At 36.6% G+C, this 25,220-nt stretch overlaps 2 protein-coding genes and 1 long non-coding RNA gene across 5 annotated transcripts in view; all 3 read right to left on the bottom strand.

Annotated features, from left to right (window-relative positions):
- Positions 1 to 8,940: 8,940 nt before the first annotated feature.
- On the bottom strand, positions 8,941 to 11,189 carry SR1 (serine/threonine protein kinase 1). Its single transcript, XM_088968282.1, has one exon. It carries the CDS (start codon positions 10,677 to 10,679, stop codon positions 9,387 to 9,389), a length of 1,293 nt encoding a protein of 430 aa, XP_088824408.1. The 5' UTR covers positions 10,680 to 11,189; the 3' UTR covers positions 8,941 to 9,386.
- Positions 11,190 to 14,621: 3,432 nt separating this feature from the next.
- Positions 14,622 to 20,718, bottom strand: LOC148868064 (uncharacterized). Its single transcript, XR_016107874.1, has 2 exons — positions 20,570 to 20,718; positions 14,622 to 15,276 (listed from the first exon to the last, which is right to left on the bottom strand). It is a non-coding gene; the product is annotated as an uncharacterized LOC148868064 (long non-coding RNA).
- Positions 20,719 to 24,505: 3,787 nt separating this feature from the next.
- LOC148868063 (TLC ATP/ADP transporter) overlaps positions 24,506 to 25,220 on the bottom strand; it is a 41,725-nt gene continuing 41,010 nt past the window's right edge. For all 3 annotated transcript variants that reach the window (XM_088969209.1, XM_088969211.1, XM_088969210.1), the window contains one exon: positions 24,506 to 24,808. In XM_088969209.1, the coding sequence (XP_088825335.1) occupies positions 24,722 to 24,808 (87 nt within the window). In that variant the 3' untranslated portion in view covers positions 24,506 to 24,721. The remainder of the gene's footprint in view (positions 24,809 to 25,220) is intronic.

The following is a 25,220-nucleotide window of genomic DNA, read 5'->3' as shown; positions in this document are numbered from 1 at the left end:
GTTTTGAAAAGAAGGGTTTGGAAGAAGAAGGAGTTTTACAAAGGCTGAAACGAAATAGACAAATCCATTTTCAGCATCTCTTCTTGTTTCCATTGTTGTATTTCCACCTTTGGTGAGAGATTTCTTATTTGCTGTTCATTTTTATTGATGTTTTTATTGTTGGAATCCAATAGCTTTCTTGATGTTCATCATCTAATTGTCACTAGATAGAAAAAAACATTTATTCCATTTCTATTGTTGATAGTGGATGATTTAGATTTCGGTCCTGTGGTTTTTACCCTCTCATTGAGGGGTTTTTCACATAAAAAATGCTTGCTCTATTTTGGTTATTTGTTTTATTACTACATACTTGTTATTTATTGGTTAAGATATCATTGATTTGCACAAGGAAAAATATAGGGATTTTCCCAACAAAGTGGTATAAGAGCTCTTGGTTCTTGTGCAAATTATGGAAAGAAATTCGGTTAGGATGATTTCATTGAATGGAAGCAATTGGTCTCTTTGAAAATCAAAGATGAAAGGTATGTTGCTCTCCATAGACTTGTATGCACCATTGAAAGATGAACAAGGCAAGCCCAAGGATATGTTAAGTGACCGATGAAAAATTCTTGACTTAAAAGCCATTGCATGCATTCAACAAAGGTTGGATGATAGCATTTATCATCTTGTGGAAAATGAAACTTCAACCATTCCTCTTTGGAACAAAGTTGGAGGAATTGTATGATAAGAAAATCACCATTAATAAGGCTTTCTTAATAAGGAAGCTCGTAAATTTGAAGTAAAAAGAGGGTTCGTCCATTACCAAACACTTGAACTAGATGCAAGATGTTGTAAATTAGTTGGCTTCAATGAAAACGGTGTTGGATGATGAGTTCCAAACCTTACTATTACTGAGTTCATTGCTAGAAAGTTGGGAGACGCTTGTGATGTCTTTTAGTAACTCTGCACCCGAAGGAAAAGTCACAATGAGTATGGTAAGAAATAGTTTGCTCAATGAAGAAATTAGAAGGAAATCATTGGACACTAGTAAATTAGGTGCACTTCTTACAGAAAACTGGGGTAGAAGTCAAAGCCGATGTCCATACAACCGTGACAATTCTAGAGGTAAATCTAAGTCAAGAAAAGATATCACTTGCCATTATTGCAATAAGCCGGGACACTTCAAGAGAGAATGCAGAAGGAAAGGAGACGACTGCAGTTGCTTCATATGGTGAGGTTATGGTTTTTGAAGGATGTGAATAGTCTTGTTTTAGCCTTACATGCCAAGACACTGATTGGTTTATTGACACTGGTGCATCATACCATGCTACTTCACACAAGGAACTTTTGCCATTTACAAATCAGGTGATTTTGGTATTTAAAAATGGGCAACAACTACACATAAAAAGTTGTGGGGTTAGGTGATGTATAAACAGAGACCAATGTTGGTTGTAAATTGGTTCTCAAGGATGTGAGCCACATATTGGATCTTTGCTTCAACCTAATTTCTGCAAGAAAATTAGATGAAGAAGGCTATAACAACAATTTTGGTGAAGGAAAATGGAAACTCACCAAAAAGATTTTTTATAGTGGCAAAGGGGTGAAGATGTTTTACTCTTTACAGAATGAGAGCTCATTTATGCAAGGGGCAACTGAATGTTACAGAAAAAGACTCCTCCAACCTATGGCATAAGTGACTTGGTCACATGAGTGAGAAAAGACTTCAAGTTCTTACCAAGAAACAACTCCTCTCGGGCTTGAAAGGTACATATTTAGATTCATGTGTTCATTGTTTTGTTGGTAAACAAAATAATTTTTTTTTAAATCCTCTTCATAGAAAACAAAATGTTTTAGAATTGATTCATTCCGATGTATGTGACATGAAAGCTAAGTCTCTTGGTGGTGCCTCTTACTTTGTTACATTCAAGAAAAGTATGGGCATATACCATGAAACATAAAAATAAAGTCTTAGAGATATTTTACTATTTTCATGTTAGAGTTGAAAGAGAAACAAGAAAACTCCTCAAATGCATCCGTACAGTCAATAGAGGTGAATACATCGATCCATTTGAGGAATATTGCAAAAACAACAGTCTTTGACATGAACAGTAAGTTCCTAAGACTCCACAACATAATGGTGTGGCTGAACGGATAAACCACATCATTGAGGAAAGAATTAGGTGTATACTTTCACATGCTAGATTACCAAAATCTTTTTGGGGAGAGACAATGTGTATTGCTTGTTATTTAGTTAACTTGTGTTCTTTAATTGTTTTGGATAGAGATTTGCCAAAAAAGATATGGATAGGGAGAGATGTCTCATATGACCACTTACGGGTATTTGGTTGCAAGGCATTTGTGCATATTCCCAAAGACGAAAGGTCCAAACTTTATGGAAAGTCCAATCAACACATTTTTTGGATTATGCAAATGAGAAATTTGGGTACAGGTTATGGGATTTAGTTGAAAAAAAGATAATAAGAAGCACAGATGCGATATTTCTTGAAAATCAAATAGTTGAGTTTGAAAACATTCAAAGTCACAACCAAAGCTTGAAAGCTTTGTTGATTTGGATCTGATTCCTTCCTCTGTTGTGCATGGTGAAAACAAAGAATATTTACAAGATAATATGGTTAATAATGATAGCACTTTATGTGACAACTTAGGTGAAGTTGATCATGAAAAGGGGGATCAACCCATAAAAACTCCTCAAGTACCATAAGAGCAACCTCAAACTCAAGAAGAAGAACTACAATTGAGAAGATCTACTAGGGAATGGGTGCCATAAAAAAATACTCTCCTCATTAGTATGTTATGCTCAGTAATGTAAGTGGATCACAATGTTATGAGGAAACTATAGAAAGTAATGAAAAAGAAAAATGGTTGAAAGCAATGTAAGAAGAATTAGATTCATTGCATAAGAATTGCACTTATGACTTGATGGATTTACCAAAAGAAAAAAAAGGCATTCAAGAACAAATGGGTATTTAATTTGAAAACATAAGAAAAATGCTTACAACCAAGGTACAAAGCAAGGTTGGTTGTGAAAGGATTTGAAAAAAAAAAAGGGCATTGATTTTGATGAAATTTTCTCTCTAGTTGTGAATGTGTTATCAATCAAAGTAGTATTAGGCCTAACAACAAGTATGAATTTAGAGGTTGAGTGGCTTGGTATCAAAATTGCATTTCTTCATGGTGATTTGGAAGAAGACATCTATATAGAGCAACAAGAAGGGTTTGAAGTCAAGGGAAGAGAACACATGGTTTGTAAGCTAAGAAAAAAATTGTATGGATTAAAACAAGCACCTAGGTAGTGGTACAAGAAATTTGAATCATTCATGATGGACAATGGGTACAAGAAAACAACTATAGATTTTGGGAATGCAAATCTCTCATGATAGGAAAGTTGGAAGGCTATGGCTATCACAAGAAAGGTACATTGAGAAAGTATTAGAAATATTCAACATGGACAAAGCCAAGTCAGTTAACACTCCATTTGCAAGTCACTTCAAGTTGAGTCTTGAACAAAGTCCTTCAAGGGAAAAAGAAAAGGAAGAAATGATGATTGTGCCATACTTTTCAGCCGTAGGAAATTTGATGTATGCTATGGCTTGCATTAGGCCTGAATTGCACATGTAGTCAGTGTGGTTAGTAGATTTCTTGACAATCCAGGTAAAGAGCATTGAAAAATAGTTAAGTGGATTTTTAGGTATCTCAGGGGCACTTCTGAATTATGTTTATGCTTTTGTGGTGGTAAGATAGTATTGGAATGCTATACTAATGTAGACATAGATGGGGATACTAACTCTAGGAAGTCTACATCAGATTTTTTACTTACTTTTGCAGGGGGAGTAGTGTCATAGCACTCCAAACTACAAAGATGTGTTGCTTTATATACTACATAAGCTGAATACATTGCTAGCAAATTTTATGGATGAAGCGATTCTTTATAGAATTGGGTATACAACAAGACGAATATGTTGTTCTTTGTGATAATTAGTGTGCTATACACTTAGCTAAGAATCCAGATTTTCATTTCAAGTCCAAGCACATTGATGTTAGGTATTATTGGATTAGATATGTTCTTGATGAGGAGCAATTGCAGTTAGAGATCCATACGGATAGGAATGTTTTAGATATGATGATTAAATGTTTACCCAAGAACAAGTTTGATTTTTGCAGAGGCTTGACAAGTTTGAATATGAAGAAGACATTCTCATGAGTCGGAGTAGGAGATTTATTGGGTTATCCTCCTCATGAGGTGGGACCCACAAATAAATAAAGACAAATGAAATAAAAGTGAAAAAGGACAAAAGGGGAAATCAAGTAAAAAGGGTCTTTTGTATTCTTTGGCTTGTCTTGCAAGCCAATATGTCTTTTTGGTGTCCAATGAATTGGAAGAGCTCACTCTTCACTCTAAACTTCAACAACTCTCTAGAAAATAATAGAGAACAAAAGAGTTTTGAAAATAAGAGTTTGGAAGAAAAAGGAGTTTTATAGGGGCTGAAACGAAGAAGACAAATTTGTTTTTAATATCTCTTCTTGCTTCCATTGCTGTGTTTTCACTTTTGATGAGAGATTTCTTATTTGTTGTTCATTTTATTGATGTTTTTGTTGTTGGAATCCAATAACTTTCTTGATCTTCATCATCTAGTTGTCACTAGATAGAAAAAACATTTATCCCATTACTATTGTTGATAGTGGATGGTTTCGATTTCGGTTTTGTGGTTTTTACCCTCACATTGAGGGATTTTACACGTAAAAACTTGGTGTCTACTATTATTACTTGCTCTGTTTTTGTTTGTTTGTTTTATTACTGCATACTTGTTATTTATTGGCTAAGATATTCCTGATTTGCAAAAGGAAAAATATAGAGATTATTTCCAACAAGAGGAGAAGAGAAGGAGGTTTCAAAGAGGAAGATGATGATGGGGTGGAGGATAGGAGGGGGTTTTGAAGAGCAAAAGGATAGGGCAAAGGAGACGAGGATAGGGTTTTAAAGAGGAAGAGGATGACGAAGCTGTAGGTGGAAGAGAGGAGAAGGGAGTTTGAAAAAGGAAGAGGATGACGGAGTTGTAGGCGGAGGAGAGGAGGGGGTTTCGGTTATTTTACCACAATTGGTTATACAACCACAAAGGTGTTTGACTTTGTAGAAATCAAGTAAGCAATTTAAAGCAGCACAAACAATGGCAATGGAATTAGAAAGCATTGTCTGGCGAGCAATGTTGGTGTCATATGAGAGCGTAAAATTGCCACCATTAAGATCAATCTTGTTATCCTTGCAATTAATTGTAAAAAACTTTCCAAACATCCATAAGCAAGTGCACCCGTCGATGGTACCGTATGAGTAATTGGATTGAACTAAATGAGATCATGAATAGGGTGAGGACGGATGACAAGATATTCAGACCGCTCCGATTAAAGGTGTCAATGGACTGGTTTTGGATTGGACCCTATCTAATCTAAAATCAATTTGGACGGACCAACAAGACATATTTGATTGGATTAATTTGGTCCAAAATATTTATTAGATTGGATTGGACCTGTTTCATTCGTAACAAATTTATATTGGATTAGGTTGGGTTAAGCCAATATTTGGTCCATTGATATAAGATAAGAATATATGTGTCAATGGAGTGGGTTTTGGTTGAGACCAATATAAATCTAAATGAATTTGAATAAATTGGACGGTCCATACATTGAATTGGATTGGACCAGGTCCATTTATAATGGATTCACATTGGACTAGATCATATTGGACCAAATTCAGTCCAATTGACATCCCTAGCTCCAGTCGAACAGGAGCCCAAAAATTGTCGAGGCTGAAAGAGATATCCGGTCATAGTAGACATCGCTAGGGTTTTTGAGGAGACCAACCCTAGCATAGGCCTTGTGCCAAGAGAACCATTTTCTTCACCATTGGTGGTCGAACAGTCAATCATCGTTTTTTTCTTCCTCCCCGATGAAGACGATGATGTTATTGACATGGGTTAAATATAAAAGGGTAAAATGGTAATCTACTACACCCATTGTTCTATTTAAAATCGACTCAGACAACAAACCGGTTAGGGGTCCGGTTCCTGAGTTGAACGGTCCAACTGTTCGAACCGAACAATTGGCCCGTTTTGATAAAAAATAAAAAATAAAAAATGATCAAAACTATTGAATGGTTCGAATGGTTCAACTGCTCAAATCAGCGGTTTGTTGACCAATTCACCATTTTTTTTTTTAATTTGATTTTCAGGAAAAATAGTTCTCGATTCTTTCGGTCCGGTCCGATTTTAAAAACCATGAAATTACGGGTTCTCTTCTGGACGTTTTGAAAATTTAGGAGAAATGCTGAAAAATTTCGCTTCCCTTTTTTCTCTATGACGTCCGTGAGTTATACTTGGCCATTTTTCATAATCGAAAATACCTGTAAGGTTGGAACTTGTCAATCACATGATTCATATGTCATCCAATCCGATCAAGGTAGGATTGAGTGGCGTCGACAATATTTCGCTTGGGTTGTAAAACAAGAAAAGAAGAAAAATACGTGTAACTCGAGTATGCTGCTTTGAAATCACGTGAAACATTGGCAAGTGGCTTGACCCACTAGAAACGTTGTTGTCTCCACTAATAATTAGTGGGCTACATTTTTTATTAATTTAATTTGAAATTATTATTTTCAATCATGACCGAATGTGCTGGTCTACTAACTATGAAAAAATGCCAACCATCCAAAATTTAACAAATTAATGGAATCAATTTTGGAAACTAGCACAAGCACGTGTTTTGTAGTTTGTACAGACTACAGGAAAACAAATCGCATTTTGGAGGGAGGGCCTTAGAGTTCCACTCTGCTCGCTTTCTTCTTCTATAGCGAGTACCCCACCCCACATTTCATGCATGGTCGGTGTGTCTCAGATTTATAGTGGGTTCCAGTCTCTCTAAGGGTGAGATGTACCCGTACAAATCATGTTGTAAGTGCTGGAAAAGGCTATGATGTGAAAGATAAAGAGCATTAGTGTGTCTTTTGTTAAAGGGATACCTATGGGGGCTATACTTTAGAATTTTGCAGTGTACTGTAGTGTATTTCTCCCTTTTGTTAAAAGGTTTTCTGTCCCAAGCCCTTGCAGTCAAGTGTCAAGGGCCTTTGTATTTGGACAATGGCTGTTCAGCCCACTTCAGAATTTGTTGTTTTATCGTACAGGTAAAGCATGAATCCTGATTATATATTCATGCTAAATTCACGGGGAAGATGCAGTTTATAAGGGGAGGGGTGGGGGGGGGGGGGGTGTTAATATAGGATAAAATATAAAAACCTCCCTTAATGTTTCTGATAATCATAAAAACCTTCCTTTTTCGTCTAACTTTTGACAAAAGCCTCCCTTGAACTTTTAAAAAATTTGACAAAAACCTTCCTTCTGCCACTAATTCAAATGATAAATACATAAAATTATGAAACTGCCCGTGATTAATCATCAAGGTATCATTAAAAATATTTTAAAATGCCAAAATTACCCTTGTTTGAATAATCTATCTTTTACACTTTGTTTCAATTCTTTTTCAAAGCAAAAAAAAAAAAAAACCCAAAGACCACTTGCGGCGGTGCCATTGCTCAGAATATTCCATTCACAGAGAAAAGCTTTCATTTTCGGGCAATTGTTCTTCATTGATGATTGTCCTTGCCAATGAAAATTCTTTTGTGGGTAGCAATGCCAAAGCAGCTTCCCACGACTAATTCGAAATCGACACTGAAGAGGACGATGGATTCGGAGATGGTGGGCTATGGCAAAAGACAATCTTGATGGGGGAAAAGTGTCAACCCATCGGATTTCTCTAGTGTCATCTATCATGAAAATAATGGGAAGCTGCTATAGGAGGTGTTTTGGGGTTCTGATCGATTTAGGGGGTGGAGGAGCTTTAAACCGCCCCTATTAATGTATTGATATTTTGAACCTTGAGTACAAATATATACAAAATATAAGGTTTTGCACTCTACAAATTTGTATTTAAACTCCTTCCAAACTGAGTATTAGTTTTTCCATGAACTAAAAGGCTTTTGTGGTAGGAGGTTCAAAGATATATATTTTTAAATTTTGTTGAATTTTCTTAATGTATTAAACAACTTTTATGTTTTGAGTGTAGTTCAATACTTAAACAATCTAAGTCTAATTTTAATTTTAAGCTGCGGTTTTGGTTTTTCCTTTACAATTGCTTTAGTTAAATACTAAAACAATTTAACCTTAATAAAACGCAAAAAAGAGATTAATCGAACAAGGGTAATTTTGGCATTTTAAAAATGTTTTTAATGATGCCTTGACTATTAATCAGGGGCAATTTCGTAATTTTATGTATTTACCGTCTAAATTAATAATGGAAGGGAGGTTTTTATTGAATTATTTAAAATTTTAAGGAGGCTTTTACTAAAGTGAAACTAAATGAGAGATTTTTATGATTTTCAGAAAATTCAGCGGACGTTTTTGTATTTTACCCTTTAATATATTTCGTTTTTTATCAAAAAAAAAGTAAATAAAATAATCATAGCAGAGCGCGGATCTGCTGACCACAAAAAAGCTGGCCACAATCCGTATATGCCTTGCACACCGGAAGCATCTCCCCTGTTTCGTTTTGTGAATTGTGATTAGCAGATCCCGACTCTCCAACGTCATCTATTTTTGGGAAACCGACCGGATACATTGAACATGAGGAATTGAGGAATTGGGATCTGATCCCAACAGCCATTTCAGCCGTGCATCGGAAACATCTCCCTACCTCGTCCCAGTTCATCCCGATTGCAATTCATCATGCATGTCGGAACCAGTTGTTGGTATCAGATCAAGCGCCATTATCGATGACTGACCATTCCAGCATGCTACGCAGGTCTGGAGACTGGAGTCTGTCTGGGGAAGAATGTCAGCACATGCATGATGCGTATACAGTCTTGTGTTCCCACTACGCACCCCTTCACTCGCCGGAGACAAAGAAATATCTAAATTTTTATAACAAAACAATCAACACAGTGATACACAGCCTTCACCAAAATTGAAATAACAATACTCCTCTTCCTCTGTACATACTTTATTGAAAACAATTAACAACAAAAAAACCGGGTAAAAATAAATGAAAATTACATTACCCGGTGAATTTGGTATTCTTTTCTTCCTTTCGTTGTTTGGTTTCGCCCAATGCTCTCCCAAATACTTCCTTTTTATCCCCAATCAACGCCAAAACATAAATATTTTCATCTTTTTTATATATAAGTTATAAACTGTATACATACTTAAAATCAACCTCTTACACGGTTGCCGGCAGCCCACAACCCCCTCCGGAGAGGATTCCCGGCGAAGAATCACAAGGAGGGCATCTCGGTGTCCAGTGCCCACCCACCCCGCTGGAAGTAGTGAATAGCGCGGATGTATCGATTACTGACCGGAAACCAGCGTTTCTGGCTGATAAATAAGACTTCTCAGCTCAGGTCCAATCTTCTTACTCCAAATCTCCTCGTATGACCGTACGCTACGGCTCCGGTTCTGTATCTCAACCACAGCCAGAGTATCAGTCAACCGATACACCTTGACGGCGACAATAAAATTATCATTCTGCCCCACTAACAAGGCCTGCCAGTCTTTCTTTCTTGTCACTGTTAGGTTCTCCTTGCTGGAAATCAACTCGAGCTTCTCTATTATTTTCTCCGGTGACTCAGCCGATACGAATCTCTGGTCCTCCTCCCGCTCATCCGACTTGTTAAACAGACCGGACAGGTCGAAACCCGAAGAGAAGGAGATTAAATCGAAAGCGTTGAGGAACATGTCGCTTCGGTACTCGTCTTTGTCTAGTTTAAGCTCCCAGAACAAATCCTCCTCCTGAAATTTAACTTCTTTGTAGCCCTTTCTGAACCATCGATCCTGGAGGATCTCATCAACGGTGATCCTCGTGTTTGGATTGGTATCGAGAAGGCGGGAAAGGAGTCGTTTGAGGTCCGGAGACATCCATTTTGGGCACCGAAACTCTCCTTTGTAAATCTTCCGATACATTACCATGAGATTGGGGTCGTTGAAGGGGAGATAGCCGGCAGTCAAGACGTAGAGGATGATGCCGCAGGACCAGATATCCACCTTGGCCCCGTCGTAACCTTTCTTAGATAGAATTTCGGGTGCCACGTATGCGGGCGTACCGCAGAGTGTGTGCAACAGCCCATCGTTTCGAATCTGTTCCGTTACGGCGCTAAGTCCGAAGTCCGATACCTTGAGGTCACCGTTCTCGTCGAGGAGGAGATTCTCAGGTTTCAGATCGCGGTGAAAAACACCGTGGGAATGGCAGTAAGCGACGGCGGATATCAATTGCTGGAAGTAACGACGGCTGAGATCTTCGGTGAGACGACCCTTGGCAACCTTGGAGAAAAGCTCACCGCCTTTGACGAATTCCATTACGAAGTAGATCTTGGCTTTGGTGGCGAGGACTTCGTAGAGCTTGACGATGTTGGAGTGGCGCAGCGTGCGCATGATAGATATCTCACGCTTGATGTGTGAGACAAGGCCACCTTTGATGATCTTGTGCTTGCTAATGGACTTGATGGCTACGCTTTGTCCCGTTCGAATGTTCCTCGCATGGTAGACCCTAGCAAAGGCACCACAGCCGAGCAGCTTTCCGAGTTCATATTTTCCGAACAAGGCTTCCGGCATGACTTTGCCGGCCGTCTCTTCGATCTCTGGCATGGAAAACCAGAGATCGAGCCGTGGTCGGTGTTTGGGTGGAAGAGATGGGACACGGAGCGAGAGTCTGGGAATTGGAGTTGGATATATAAATGGGAAAGAAGAGAGTAAAAGAGGGAGGGAAAGGAGGGAAACCCTTAAAAATAATAGTAGGAGAGGGTTGTGCGTCTCCAGAGAAGTCTCGGCTCTGAAATGGTCGTTTGTTAGTATATTACTATTGGTATTGGATAATGGACGGTCCCGAATCTATCTCGGGGCCGGGGAGCTGGACTGCCGGAGGGGTATTTATCTATCTATGGAAATTGGAAAGGACTCTGGACTTCATCTCTCTCAAAGGACAAAGGAGGAAACTTCTGCCACCACTCTCGGTTTTTGCCTTATATTTTGGTTACGACTTACCACTTCTATTTTTATTTGGGTCTTCAACAGATTCCGTGAACAGGCTGATGCTGATGTAATAAATATCTATATTTTACACTTTTAAATAATAATAATAATAATAATAATAATTAATTGTTATAATAATATCCGGGAATCGGGATGTTTTCTAAAAATCAACGCAATTTATTAAATGAGTTTTACCTTCTAAAACCCACTTTCTATTTAATTTTTCTAATTAGTTAAATCATTGTTATTAATACACAAGTTGTTCAAATAAGCATTTGAACCATTACCAAATTACTCCTCCCAATAACCAACAAACTTATTAAATTTTTTACAACAAAATTACTCTTCTTAACCCGAGTTAGGGCTGCTCATAATAATCCACAATAATTTTATCATAAAAATATTTAATAAAGTTGCATTGATTGATCATTCAAGGCTCTTAAGAGGCATATTTGGTTTACAGGAATAAGGGTTTAGAATCGAATTGGAATGGATCGTTGATGATGAAGGAAGATTTGGCCCGACTTCATAATCACTCAATATGTGGTAAAAACAACAGTTCGGCACAATAGTACGTCCGAAGTGTGAACTTCGAAAGGAGGAACCAGCGGTCCGAACTCCCTACGAGGAGCCCGAACTCCCCGTAAGGAGCCCAAGCTCTCCCTTAGGCCCCGAACCTTACGAACACAAAGGGCAATAACCCAAACTAGCCTGCCCCATGACAGTTCGGGACACACCTCTATCCGAATTCAGGGCTTCACCTCGCTCACCACTCCAGCACTTCGCCCCCAGGATGCCCAATTGAACAACCGTACCATGCCTGACACTGAGGAAGTATGTATCCAGTGGCGGCGCACCTGACTGACTCGGGATTTGACACTTGATAGCCGCATTTCAAACGGCCAATTGCCACCGTCACTTGCCACCGCCATATCCAGTTACAGAGACGATTCCGACAAGAAGCAGTGACGGTTCTGTCCCAGCAGAAGGGATGACACCCGAACTGACAGAAGCACAGAAGTAATCATACCCGACCTGACAGAAGCCTCGGAGTGAGTGCACGAAGTGGTTATAAAATGCCCCCTACCCCCCAATAACAAGGTATGTAAACTTTACACACTCCCTCCCCTTTTCCTCCCATTGGGAATAAAAATCCCATTCAGCTCATTGTAATTCACATTCTGGTTCTTTATATATTTTTTCTTCTTCTCCACATCTTGTTTCCCTTCTTTATATATTTTTTTAATATAAATAAATTTTGAATTTATATATTTTTAATGTAAATAAATTCTGATTTATATTGATTATTGAATAGAGAAAATTTCTAATATCTTTTATTAGGTTAGGCTTCAGACTTCGAGCTTTTTATTAGGGCCGGGCTTGGGCCCAAGAACAGGTCTATATACATGATATATCATTTAATATAAAATGATATATGTTATTTTTATATATAAAAAACACTGGATCAGAATTCGACCCAACTTAGGCCCGTATAGACCTAGGCTAAAGGCTTATATTTTAGGCCCAAAATCACAGGCCGGACTGGGCCCATGCCTAAACTATAATCCTTATCAGTGCAAAGTCCGGCCTATAATCACCCCTACCACCCACTAGAGCCTAGCTTTAACTCCTTTTTATTTTTTGAGGTCGATTGATTTAATTCCGCAATTGTAAAGCGTTGCAACTTGCAAGGAAAAGTTGATATAATGAAAGTGGGTGCAACTAGCAGAGCTGGACTCGGCTCGGCTGGCTATTTGTTTTGTATCTCAAATCTCAAATCTCGACTCAGCCACGTTTGGTTACGCCGAATGGGCCTCTCTCACACACGCATATGTTTCGACGAATGAGCAAAGGCACAAGCCAAGGCGAGTTCGGATAAGGTAAATACAACGTTATATTTTCAGCCATCCTTAAAAAAAAAAATTAAACCAAGGCTGCACACATCTCCAAACCTAAGAAACCAACCACCACATATTCTATATATGACACTGGCAGTATGGGCATTGGCCGCTGGCAGCGGTAGCTGGTATTTGGTTTACGCTTGGACATTTATAATGATATTTATTATAAATTAACGAGAGAGAGGGATAGAGTAGATTATAGAATGGAATAGATACAAAAATTAAAAGAAGAATACTTGGCTATGTATTGCCCACATGGATAACGAGGTTTTATATTATAACCTTAGCATTTTGATATGGTTGTGCCATTTCCTCATCATCTTCCATGGTCACGTATTTGCTAGAGGGAGTGTTCAACATCAATGTTTCTGTTTTCATTTGCTTTTGAGATTGTTATATCAGTAAAAAAAGTCTTCTATTTTAAGTTGATTTTGTTCCATTAAAAATCAGAGATATATAGGGTCGGGGTCTAACGGTCATTGAATTATTATTATTATTATTTTTTCTATTAATTCTTTATTCAATTTTTTAAAGTCCATTATTGTTATGGATCCCAAATTCCCAATAGATAACATGCATGTCAATAACAAAATTCACGTTAATTGAGCACCATGCCATGCATTACCTTTTTAGATGTTTGGGAGCGAGGGGAAGGAAACCATTAATCAATACAACACATAGAAAGCGATTTCTAATTTGTTATTTTCTTTTTTTTTTTTCATCCTTTTATACCCTGAATACACCCTCTGCATTCGAGCTTATTGGTTTCTCTTTCCATCCCCCAATCCCAAATCTCCACTATGACCAACAAGAGTTAGGAGAGTTGGCACCTTACAGGCGGAAACTCTCTTGTTTGCACAATTAATCACTCTGGCAATTCGATTCCAAAATTAGTTTATTGAGGCCACACTGCTGCATGAGCTAAGATGAGGGATATAGCTAGCCGAAAAAGTTGAACACCGACCAAACCAAACAGCAAAGCAATTCCCATTCTAGTCTCTAATTACTGTGCCAAAACTAGCTTTCTTTTCTCTTGAAATTTGAAAAAGTAAGAAGGAAAAAAATTAAAAATGAGGTCACTGAAAATGTTTGGGAAGACATTAAGACTATTCATATTGCCCCTAATTACATGGAGGATAAAAAGGTTTAGAGGTGCAATCCTAAGGAGACCTCTATCAAATCAGCTTATTTACTTAAATGTTCCTCTACTTCAATCCCTCTTAGTAACTTTAATTAGTTGAGTAGCATTTGGAACTTGAAATGCCCTCCAAAGATCAAATTATTTATATTTTTTCTGTTTAATGATAGACTATCTACTAAAAGCCACTTGAGAAAAAGAGGACTTAATATTGATGGCTCTTATAGTTTTTGTGGGCTTGTGTAAGATACTGCACATATTTTTAAAATGATGGTACTACTCTAAGTGATTGGTGGATAAGAATGTGCACTAAAAAAGAAAGCAAAACTCTATTAGTAAAGGAAAAACTAGCTTTATTTGTTTTATGGGTGGTCTGGAAAAATAGGAACTCCAAAACTTTTAATGATGGTACTACTCTCATTTCAATATTGTTAGATATAGCTCTAAATATGTTTATAGAAACTTTTGATGAGAATAAATTCAGTACCTATACCACATCTCACAAGTTGTGGAAACAAATTAGTTGGAGTGCTCCAAAATATGGTTATATTAAAATAAACTTTGATGCCTCTTGCAATAGTAATGAAAAATGTTCAGTGGCCTATATAATCCTAGACCATCTTCATAAGGTTTTAGCTGTCAAAGCATATAAACTTGATACTTGTTCCATCAACCTGGCTAAAGCTTGGGCTGCATTGGAAGCCCATGTCCAAGCTACAAACTATAGAGAGTTTCTTATCATCATAGAGGGAGATTCATCTCTTATCATCTCTTGGGCTGCTTACGGAGAAGAGATACGTTCGAAGGAGATTTTCATTATCAACATGTTTTCAAAGAAGCAAATCAAGCGGCTGACTGGCTGGTTTGTGAGGCTCTTTCTTCTTCTTCTTCTCTAGATTTTAACATCTCATCCCTTCCCTCTTATCTTCTTCTTATTTGTTCTGTTGACTTTTGGGAATGTACTACCCCTGTCGTGTATAGTACATTTCTGTTTATTTAAAAAAAAAAAAAAGAAAAAAATAAATTTAAAAAAGCAAAGCTACCATCTGAATACTCCCAAGTCAGGCTGCAAAAAAAGGGGAGCTAACGCGGGGTCGGCTGAACCTTTCATTCATGGCGTCAAATTCCAAATAGTCAATTCCATCATCACATCTTTGTGAATTGAGTTCATATCCTACAAACAAGAAGAGTTAGAATCATCCAACAATAAATACTTTCTGGATTTCCAAATATGCCAAATGGTAAAAGCTAGATGAATTTAAAGGTCAGATTTTTTTTTTTCTTTTTGAATGGTTCTCCAGTCTTGAGAAAAACCATTTAGAAAAAAATCAAATCGTTCCTTTGTGATTCGGTCCTAGCATTGAAAACTTCAAAGTGCATGGAGGACAGTTTTAGACTCTTTATTGCATAGCTGACAGCTATTAGAAGGAAGAAGGGACCTCTTTGCAAGGTCTGAACCCATGGAAATACCCTCATGAACAACTTTCCAAAGCTAACTTCCTATATTTTTTAAGATTTCTTCCTTCCCACCTGCAAGGGCATCTATTAATGAAAAAAATCTTGCAAAAGAAAAGGTTGACCTCACTGAAAAGTCTTTATTATTGAAGACGTCTCAAAAAAAAAAGAAAAAAAAGTCATTGTTATTAAATGTATTTTGTTGAAATCACTTTAGCCCAAAGGCTCTCTTCATTTCTATTTAATCTCCAAGTTAATTTCACAAGGAGGCCCAAATTAAATGAGTGAGGATCACAGAACCCTAAACCATCATCCAGTTTATTTCTACAAATCCGCTCGTAATTCAACCAATGAATCTTTCCATCCCAATTGGAGCTCTTGCTCGACTAGAATTCCCTCTTACAATGGAATCTGGATCTCCTTCAATTCAAGCAAAAACCTTGCTCACATAGCTAATCTCCAATGTGGGGTAGGATTCTCATTGCTTGCAGGAAATTCCATCACATTGCAATGTAATAATTTTATTGCAAATAGACTTGAGAGGAGAAATCAAGGCATTATATATGCAAAAATGGCTATGATAACAGATTTAAGCATAATCTCTTTTTCCCGCATGGGGCAATAACAAATCATACCAGGAGCTGGCATTTTTGGTGTATTTAGCAACTTGTTTAATTAATATGTAAGTTGGATGGAACCACTCTCTTAGGTGCAGATGCGAATTACAAGTGAAAAAAACTTCAGATTTAGAAAAAATCATCTACTGACCTAAAACCATTTAATATTATTGGAGTGCTTCCGCCAACACTACACATAACATAACATTGGTGTTGTTAGTTTTCCTTCTTTATCCTCTTTATTGTCATTCTACAATATAGGTTTATGCATCTATCCCCATGAAATAATCGTCATTTCAAATACAAATAAAAACCATGAAATGACAAAATACCCTGCCAAACATCAATACACCCTACTACATTGGAGATGGCTAATTTACCACAAGAAAAATCTTATCCATCAAAGTGATCAAAGAGGAAACCTTTAAAAAAATGGAGAAGAGAGGTGGCATTTTCCATCATCTAATTAATTTTGTAATAGAAAGGCGTTCTGGGATAGATTTATAAAAAAAATTGGAAGAGTCATATGAGGGCATCCAGTTGGACTTGTGTGTTAGGACATGCAAAGGACGTTCCATTCCCAATTATATAATAGTGTTTGGAAATGCCTTAATTTTGCTCTAGATCCTCTGCGCAGCAGCAAGTAATAGTAATAGCTAATAGCTAATAGCTAATAGGAGGAACGTATTTGAATAATTGATGTTGCAGATAAACTTTCTTTCCTTCCCATAATTGAGGCAGGTTGAGTTGAATTGAGGCGAAATCTAAGTCATAAAGCTAATTAATGTGTGAAAACCCTAATCATAAGCCCAACTCAACCAACTTTCAACCCCACCTTCTCCACCCTCCTAATTATGTGTATACGTGTTTCGTTCAAATTCTGTATAAAATAATGATGCGGCAAGCATTCAGCCATCAGTGCAAAGCCCATTGGAATAGCTTTTACAGCTTTGCATTGGGAATATTTTTGTATTTATATATTTTATTTTATGAAAAGACATTTTGACATAGAAAGGAAACAAAACGAATGAGAAAAACTTCAATTAAGAAAAAATTGATAATAAGAAAACTATCTTAGCCTTCTCCTAACTACTTTTTATATAAAATATATTTCCATTCAATCAAGAAACTTGAATGGATAAAGGAGAAAAAAGAACAAAATGGTGAATTAAGCGCATAAACAGTACCAAGCTATCTTAGCCTTCTCCTAACTACTTTAACAGTACCAAACTAGAAAGCGCATAAACAATTTCTTAGAAAGAACAGAATATACACTACTATTGGATAAAGGAAAAAAAAAGAATTTCTGCAATTGACAAATGGTGAATTAAGAACCACTAACAAAAGAAATAGCAATTCAATGCAACTCCATCCACCCACCAGAACTGAGAGAAAAAGACAGAAGGAACGCTCAAAGAAAAGGAAGAAAGAAGTATCAGAAATTAATGGCTTATAGATATTACCTATAATTATTTTTTATATTTTTTTTTCCTTATCAATTTTCATCACCAATTCGTCATCATTATTATATATACGGTACGTGACGTTACATCTCAAAATCTTTTAACTTGTCGTGGTTAGGTTGGTCCGTTGCCAATACGGTACATGACGTTACATCTCAAAATCTTTAATTCTCGGGCTCACCCTGTTTATTTCGAGTTCACATTGACACCCCCATAAAGTGTGCCCCATTGAAAATGTTTTATCGGGAAATGTTCCTATGGGCCGTGGGGTGTCTGTTGGGCACACTCAGGGGCGCCCATGTAAATTGGTTTATTTCAGACTTGATACAAGGCAGTGGATCGTTCCCAAGCAGGGTCGATGTGATTGTTCCATGCTTCCACATATATAGATGGTTATATATTTTGTGGTCAATTGGTAGCTAGTCTCGATCTTTTATATGGACCTGATTGTATCCGGATTTCTTAAGCCATGCTGTATCCAAATATATTGTCCAGAGATGAATGAAGTTGTATTATATTACAATGCACATTTTATCGGAAAAATAACATCACTCAACTAACAAGTTAAACGTACGTAAGTCTTGGTTTTTTTTTTTTACTATGTTAAAGAGTCAAACGGGTCCTTGTGTGTGGTTCGTGCAAAGTGCAGGTTATGTTGTATTAGCCCGTGGGTCATTTCGGGTCGTACTTGCCTCCCTTAGGATATTTTGAGGGATCGGTCTTGTATAATAAATTATTTTATTATTTTATTTTTTTAAATAAAACTAAAATATTTAATTTTTTTTAAAACAAATTGAAAAAAAAAAAAGATCTAACAAAAGAAATGAAAAAAATACTTATCAAAATATAAAATGAAACAAATTGGAAAAAACAATAGAAATTTTATTTCATTTAAAATATAAAAAATTACAAATTGAAAATAAAAAAATTACATTGTTGAAAAAATAATAAATAACTTAAATAAAATTGAAAAACTACTCCATCTCATTGACTTCAATCATCTGTTTCATCAGGTGTAGTAGTCTCATGCCCTTCTTTGTCTTGTAATTTATCATCAATATAAAGTAGATATCTTTTTATCATATTTCTCATGGAAGAGCAAATATCTACCCAAGTGGACAGTAACACCATTGCTACTGAAGTTAAAGTCAATCCTACATTTTCGACAAACAACTCTTTTTCCCTTTCTCTCAACCCCCTCTATTTAAAATACTTTCTAAATCGGGCTAATAAACTTATTATTGGGGAATTGGTTTCGGGAGGAGGAATTAGTCTTTTTTTTTTTAATTCTAAAAAATAAAAATTAATTTAATTGTACTTACCTAGATGGTTGTGGCTGGATTACCGATTCAGAATCTCAATTTGATTTCAACAATTGAAGCCTCAAAAGTCAAAGCCTCTTAAATTGTTAAGTGTATGACAACTATGACAATATGAGAAGAGAGACTAAGAGAATATGAGATAATGAGAATTAAGAATTGAGAAGAGAGTTCAAAATTGTTAAATTTGTATGATGAGAATGGTGGAGGATAAGGTTATTTATAAAAATTGAAAATAATTCCATTACCCAAAATACCATTAAAACTAGCCATTTTTAATTGTTGGGAGGAATATTTTGGTTATTATAAAGTCATTTATCACTTTACCCAAATGCCTCCAAAGCCTCAAAACTAGCTGTTATATTATAGGATATAGATATTGGGGGGGGCATTATTGTCATTTTCTCCCCCAAAGCCAAAATACATAAATACCCCCTATATAACTATTTATAGGCTGATAGTTGTTGATTGAGGGGTATTTTTGTGAAAACCCCCTAAAATACTGAAACTAGCCATTTGGCCCTAAAAGTCCCCAAAATTAAAGCACTTTGTTTGTTTGGAGATGCTGTCAAAATAGCATAACCCGGTAAAAAGAAACATTATTGTAGATGATCAATGTACGTAGGTTGTTAATTGGAAAAGCCTTTGAGAATATTGTTCATGCTCGATTTCAGTGTGATCATGCCCGCCCGGGCCACTTGGTTTGAGAGCAATATTAGTTTCTCAGTTGACTCTGTAGAGGCTTTCGGTTTCGAGTCTTTTAAAGATTGGTGGGCTTGGTGGCTAGACAAAGTGTTTTCCTTAACTGATCCAGAAGGTTTTGTGCTCGAATTATCAGTAAGAATATTATGGGTCATTTGGAAATCCAGGAATGGTTGTGTATTTGGGGAATCTTTGCCTAATTCTCTTGTCTCCTTATTTCAAATTCGCAGATGAATAATGGAAGTGAAGAAAGCTTACCCACCATGAGCAACCGGCTGTTCCGGTTCTAAATAATTTAAAGGAGATGATTTTTTGAAATGCTGGGAAAGCTGCTCTGGTTTTAAAGCTCTAACTGATGGCAGTTTCGTCTCTTCTGGGAGCAGTGATTTTGGTTTTTGGCTTGCAAATCCTTCTGGATACTTTGTTTCTGCAAATTGTGGTCCCTGTAAAGTGGTTTCTGCTTTCTTTGCTAAAGTTTCAGCGGTTTATGAATGCTGCTTGGCTGCTAAAAGGCTTGGTTTACAGGAACTTAATTTGTATTTTTTTTTGTGACTCGATTAATGTGGTTGAAGTGCTCTCCTAGAAATCCTTTTATTGTGAACCTGAAGCCTGGCAATATTTATATACTTTTTCAGATGTGAAGTTCAGTTTTTATTGTGTGGATCGAGCCTCTGTTGCTTCTGCTCACAAGCTAGCTGGCCCTCAAAGAAAATTTCCGGTCTGAAGTTTTCTGGTTCTCCCTGCCTTGTGGATCTAGTAGACACACTCTAATAAGTAAGTTTAATGAGTATTTGATAAATATTTTGACAACTGTCAAAAGTAATTTTTAAAATCTTTTTTAAGCTAGTTTGGAGGTATTTTAAGGGACCAGTGTCAAAAAAAAATTCCAAGTGCTCAATAATATTGCCTACCTGATCCAGAATTCCAGATTGTGTGAATGCTGCCTCTTCTGCCCCAGGCTGCCTCCTCAACATAGTGAAAAAGGATGACGATCCTTTATTTCCCCCCTGAAGAAGTTTTTCTGTCTGGTAACTTAGTTTTTTTGTGTTTTGTTTTTTGCATGGTTTTTAAAATCGAACAGTCAGACCGGAAAAACTGGGAATCAATCAAGTGATCGGTTCTATTTTTTTTCAAAACTGGATATTTGCAAAAAAACATTGATTTAGTTAACAAATTGCTGACTCAGACAGTTGAACCGTTCGACAGTTTTGACCATTTTTAGTTTTTCATTTTTTTTTAATTATTTTGTCAGAATAGGCTGACCATTCGGTTCAAATGGTTAGACTGTTCGACCCGGAAACCGGACCCCTGACCAATTTATTCTCCGAATCGATTTTTAAAACCTTAGGTTTTTGCTTTTCTAAGTTAATTTCCTCTTTTTTTCGCTGCTTTGATTCTGTCTGTGGTTGTTTTTCTGCTTTTTTTTCCTGGTTGTCCGCTCTCTGTTTGTCTTAATGACCCAAAAAAAAATTAAAAATAAATAGCACGATAGCTACCATTTTGATGAGCCTTTCTACCAAACATGTGATGTGTATATGTGACTGAGCGGCTGTGTATATCATATTAATATTATTGCTCACTGTCTCATGAATTATATTTAGTTATAGTAGATTTATATCGCTGTCTGTACATGTGCATTATTGGCTCTATTATTATTGATTAATAATTGCATCCTATACCTATAATACAACAATTCTACTGGCGGACAAATTCTTTTCTTTTTTTTTTTTAGGGGCTAAATATATAAGGCTGGGTTGCACCCTCAACCCTCTTAATGCCCTTCTCTTAAATCTTTTTTTTTTTTTTCTTTCTAATCGCTAGCTAGAACTAATTAAGATTCGAATATCGTGAATATATATATATATATATATATATATATATATATATATATATTCAATCAATTCTATCATTAATAAATTCTATCAATTAGATTTGTATTCAATACACTTAATAATATAAAACCCATTTTTTTAAAACTAACTGAAAAATGGAACTGTTTTCCATCGTAAAAAATTCAACCATTGGTGTCAAATGGCCTAACCTACGATGTCAAAGTCTCATTACATATCGACCGTATGTATCATTCCAGGATCCTTCCAATACGCCCCTACAGTGGGTGTATCGGGGGTCTGACCGGTTCAGGGGATGGAGGGGTCCTAGACCGGCTCTCCTGAACCAGTTTTGAAAAAATAAGTAAAAATACAAGTATTGAAATGCCCGATACACCCCTATCGGCATATCAGGCATATCAATATTTTGAACCTTGGATGTCATAATTAAATAATAAAACTTTAACATATAAACAAATACAAAAAAAATACACAAAATAATAAAATTGTAAAACCGACCCAAAAATGAAATTATTTCCCTATTTGGTGGTAGGTCAACTGTTTAACCTTTTCAAATGTTCAACCATAGATGTCAGAATTAAATAATAAAAATTAAAAAAAAAAGATAAAAACACAAAAATATGAAAAATACAAAAAGACACTAGTATTTTATATTAATCATATCAAGGAGAAATAAATATGATAAACAAGATTTCTTTCTATTGATTATAGCATGTTTTGAAAACTGGACCAAATCGGATGGATGGACCAGTTGACCCAAGAACTAGTTCCATTTCACCCTAAAACTGTTTTCAGCCAAAAACCATTGATTTGGTCAGTGACCCGCTGACCCAAGTGGTCAAATCATTGAACTATCAACCCATAAAAATGAACACACCAGTTATATAAATTAAAAAACAGTTCAAGTGAAGTGTGAATCAAACCTTCTTTGATATATTCTTGTTGAATACCAAAATATCACTCAAAAGTTTTCAAGTACTCAAGGTCCTGTTCTAGATAACTTTGGGACTGTCAATGGGTTGGTTCTACCTAGGGGTGCAAGTCCAGTGTCATTTATTATATATTTTATAAAAATCAAAAAATCAAACCGATCAACTGGCTAATTGATTGGCTTTAGTTTGGTTTCAATTACCGGTTTTTAGAAAATTAGTACTACCAGTTTGATTTAGAATTTAGGCTACCCTAGCTCGAACAATACCTTAGCTTATAAAAATGTTCCCGAGCTAAGTTTGTCGCACCAGGCTGTTGTTGCCAAGGATGGGGGCGAGGGTAACAAGGTAATTTCACTTTTGGTCGAAGCCAATGAGTCCAACCTAAGAATAGGAGAAGAGAACACGTCAGCAGCCCCAGGTTTTATCCTAGGGGCAGAAACTCCGACCATCAAGTTAGTCATGTGCTTAAAGAGGGGTCAAACCAAACTTGAGACGAGGGGTCATACGAAGCCTCTTGAGAGCAAGAGTGAATAAGATGGATTTACCTTGAGTTGGGCACCCCCTTTTGTACTTGACCTTGCCATGAAGTGGTTGAAGGCAATTAGAGATAAACAGCCAAGATCTCATTCAGCCGATACCATATGGCGCAATCTGGGCCTTGCCATGTGCTCCTACATCAGGTACCATTCAATTTGAGGGTAACTCCCTCGTTGAAATAACAACTAAAATAAATGCCGACCCTATTACTAAAGCAATTAAGAAACTCTAATTAAAAGGTAATTCAAGTATGGTATAATGATTGATGCATCGATTAGGTTGACAAACTATAAGGTCTAGAACCAGATCCAAGTATGTTATAGTTTAAATTTTGGCCCCATTTGTTTGGTAATAAGTTATTTATATGAACAAATGCATTTATCAGAATAAATGTTACTTGAAAGAATGTTATCCGGATAAATACTTTTTTTTTTGCTAGATGGGTAAGTGAACAAATTTACTAAAAGATTCTTTTTTTTTTTTTAAATAAGAACATTTTAATCCTACACAATTTGACCAATTTCCCCCTCTCCTCCATGGATAAAATTAAATAATTTGCCCACCTCCAGGGTAAAAAAAAAAGGGTCAATGTGAACTACGTCCGACCGTCCGAGACCCTCCACTTCTGCAGACTTCAGAGCCTTATTATTTGGCTGAGAAATAAACCAAAGTCCTGATCGATAAGGAGATCCTAGGAGCCCACCTAGGCCATCGACTCTGGTAATGACATATAAAGTTCAGGTGAAATTTGCCGTGGCCTTTTAATGGTGCCATGGTTTGGTGAAAGCATAACAACAGCTCCTAGAACAGCTATGTTTCAACTAAATATAGCATGCACCCCTGATCCCCCAGGTAGGAATGACAATGGGCGGGTTTGCAGCGAGATCATACTCCGTGTCCAAATCCCAAGTTTTAAAACAATCCCCATTAGGTAAAAATTTAGCATGCACCCCTGATCCCCGATGGAGACGGGTTCCCCATCGTGGACCTAAATCCCCAAAAATTTTAATTAAAAGTTTGTTTTCAAAAAGATATTTATTTAAAAGAGAAAAAAATTAAAATACAAATAATGTTTTAAATATATTTTGATATATAATATAAATAATATATTATTATATTATTTATGAATAATATTATATATTTAATATATATAATCAGGGTCAGGGCGAGGTGTGGACTTCACTCTCCGTCCCCATCCCAGTCCCCAAACAGATATTCCTGTTAATCCCATCTCCACCCTATCCCCGCTAAGGCAGTCTCCATCCCCATCCCCGCCTGGTTGGGGAAACCGGATAATCAAATGTAGATAGGAAAAATTCCCATCCTTACCCTCGGGTTTTTAAGCCTAACAAACCTTAACATCATTTTTCCGTGCATAGCACAGGGGCCCGCTAGTTTATTTATTAAAAACAAAAGGCATAAATGGGCAAATAAAAATGACAAAGCGCAATAAGGGTGTTATGGACTAACAAACCTCTAACCCTTGCATTATAGCTGACCGGCTGTTATGGACTTATAAAATACAAAATGACAAAGCGCAATAAGGGTGTTATTATTATTAAAAGACCCGTGTTTTATGGTTTTACGCTCCTGCACTGACAGGACCATCGTGCTGGAAGTAGCACCCTTCTAAAATTAATATCATCGATAATGAGACTATGAGAGAAATACTTTTAAGAGTGCCGCAATCTCCCTATACATGAAAAATAGTCTGCCTCAGTTTTTCTCATCCTCAGAGAAAATATTACGTTGTGGATACAATCTGGAGCCTGGACAGTTGCTCTTGGCGACGTCCCAAATGGAATGCTATAATAATCCACAAGAAGCAGACCTGAAATATCAACGAGGCAGCAAAGTTAAATTCTAAAAATAGCAATGCAAAAAAAAAAAAAAAGCCTGGCATTCAAGCTAATGACTTGATTCACTGGTTCATGTTCGACTGGTAGAATGACAAGAGAAGCGCAGTTGTTGATCACATACAGATGGCTTAATTAGAGACTTCAGTATTATTTCGTTTTGGTTAATGGTGGGGCATTGTTAAACTTACCTTGACATGATCATTATAGCAAAAAATGGATATACAACAATTAAGCAATGTTAGTTTGAGAGCAGTGATCTAGGCATTGCCTGTTTCTGCAAAGACAGCGTACCACAATAAAAAGGAAAATTGAACTGGGAAACTTCTAGAAAGAATCTAACTCGATTCTTGTTTCAAATAGGGTTCGCCCTATTTATTAAAAACA

This window comes from Nelumbo lutea, chromosome 2 (assembly GCF_056320005.1).
Source record: "Nelumbo lutea isolate HS-2025 chromosome 2, American lotus-T2T, whole genome shotgun sequence".
In the NCBI taxonomy this organism is placed as follows: Eukaryota; Viridiplantae; Streptophyta; class Magnoliopsida; order Proteales; family Nelumbonaceae; genus Nelumbo; species Nelumbo lutea.
Note: the sequence above shows the minus strand (reverse complement) of the source record. Positions and strands in the feature narration are given on the sequence as shown.

Bases quoted from the DNA above. Each gene is read 5' to 3' on its own strand.
- SR1 (XM_088968282.1), bottom strand. From the start codon at position 10,679: ATGCCAGAGATCGAAGAGACGGCCGGCAAAGTCATGCCGGAAGCCTTG.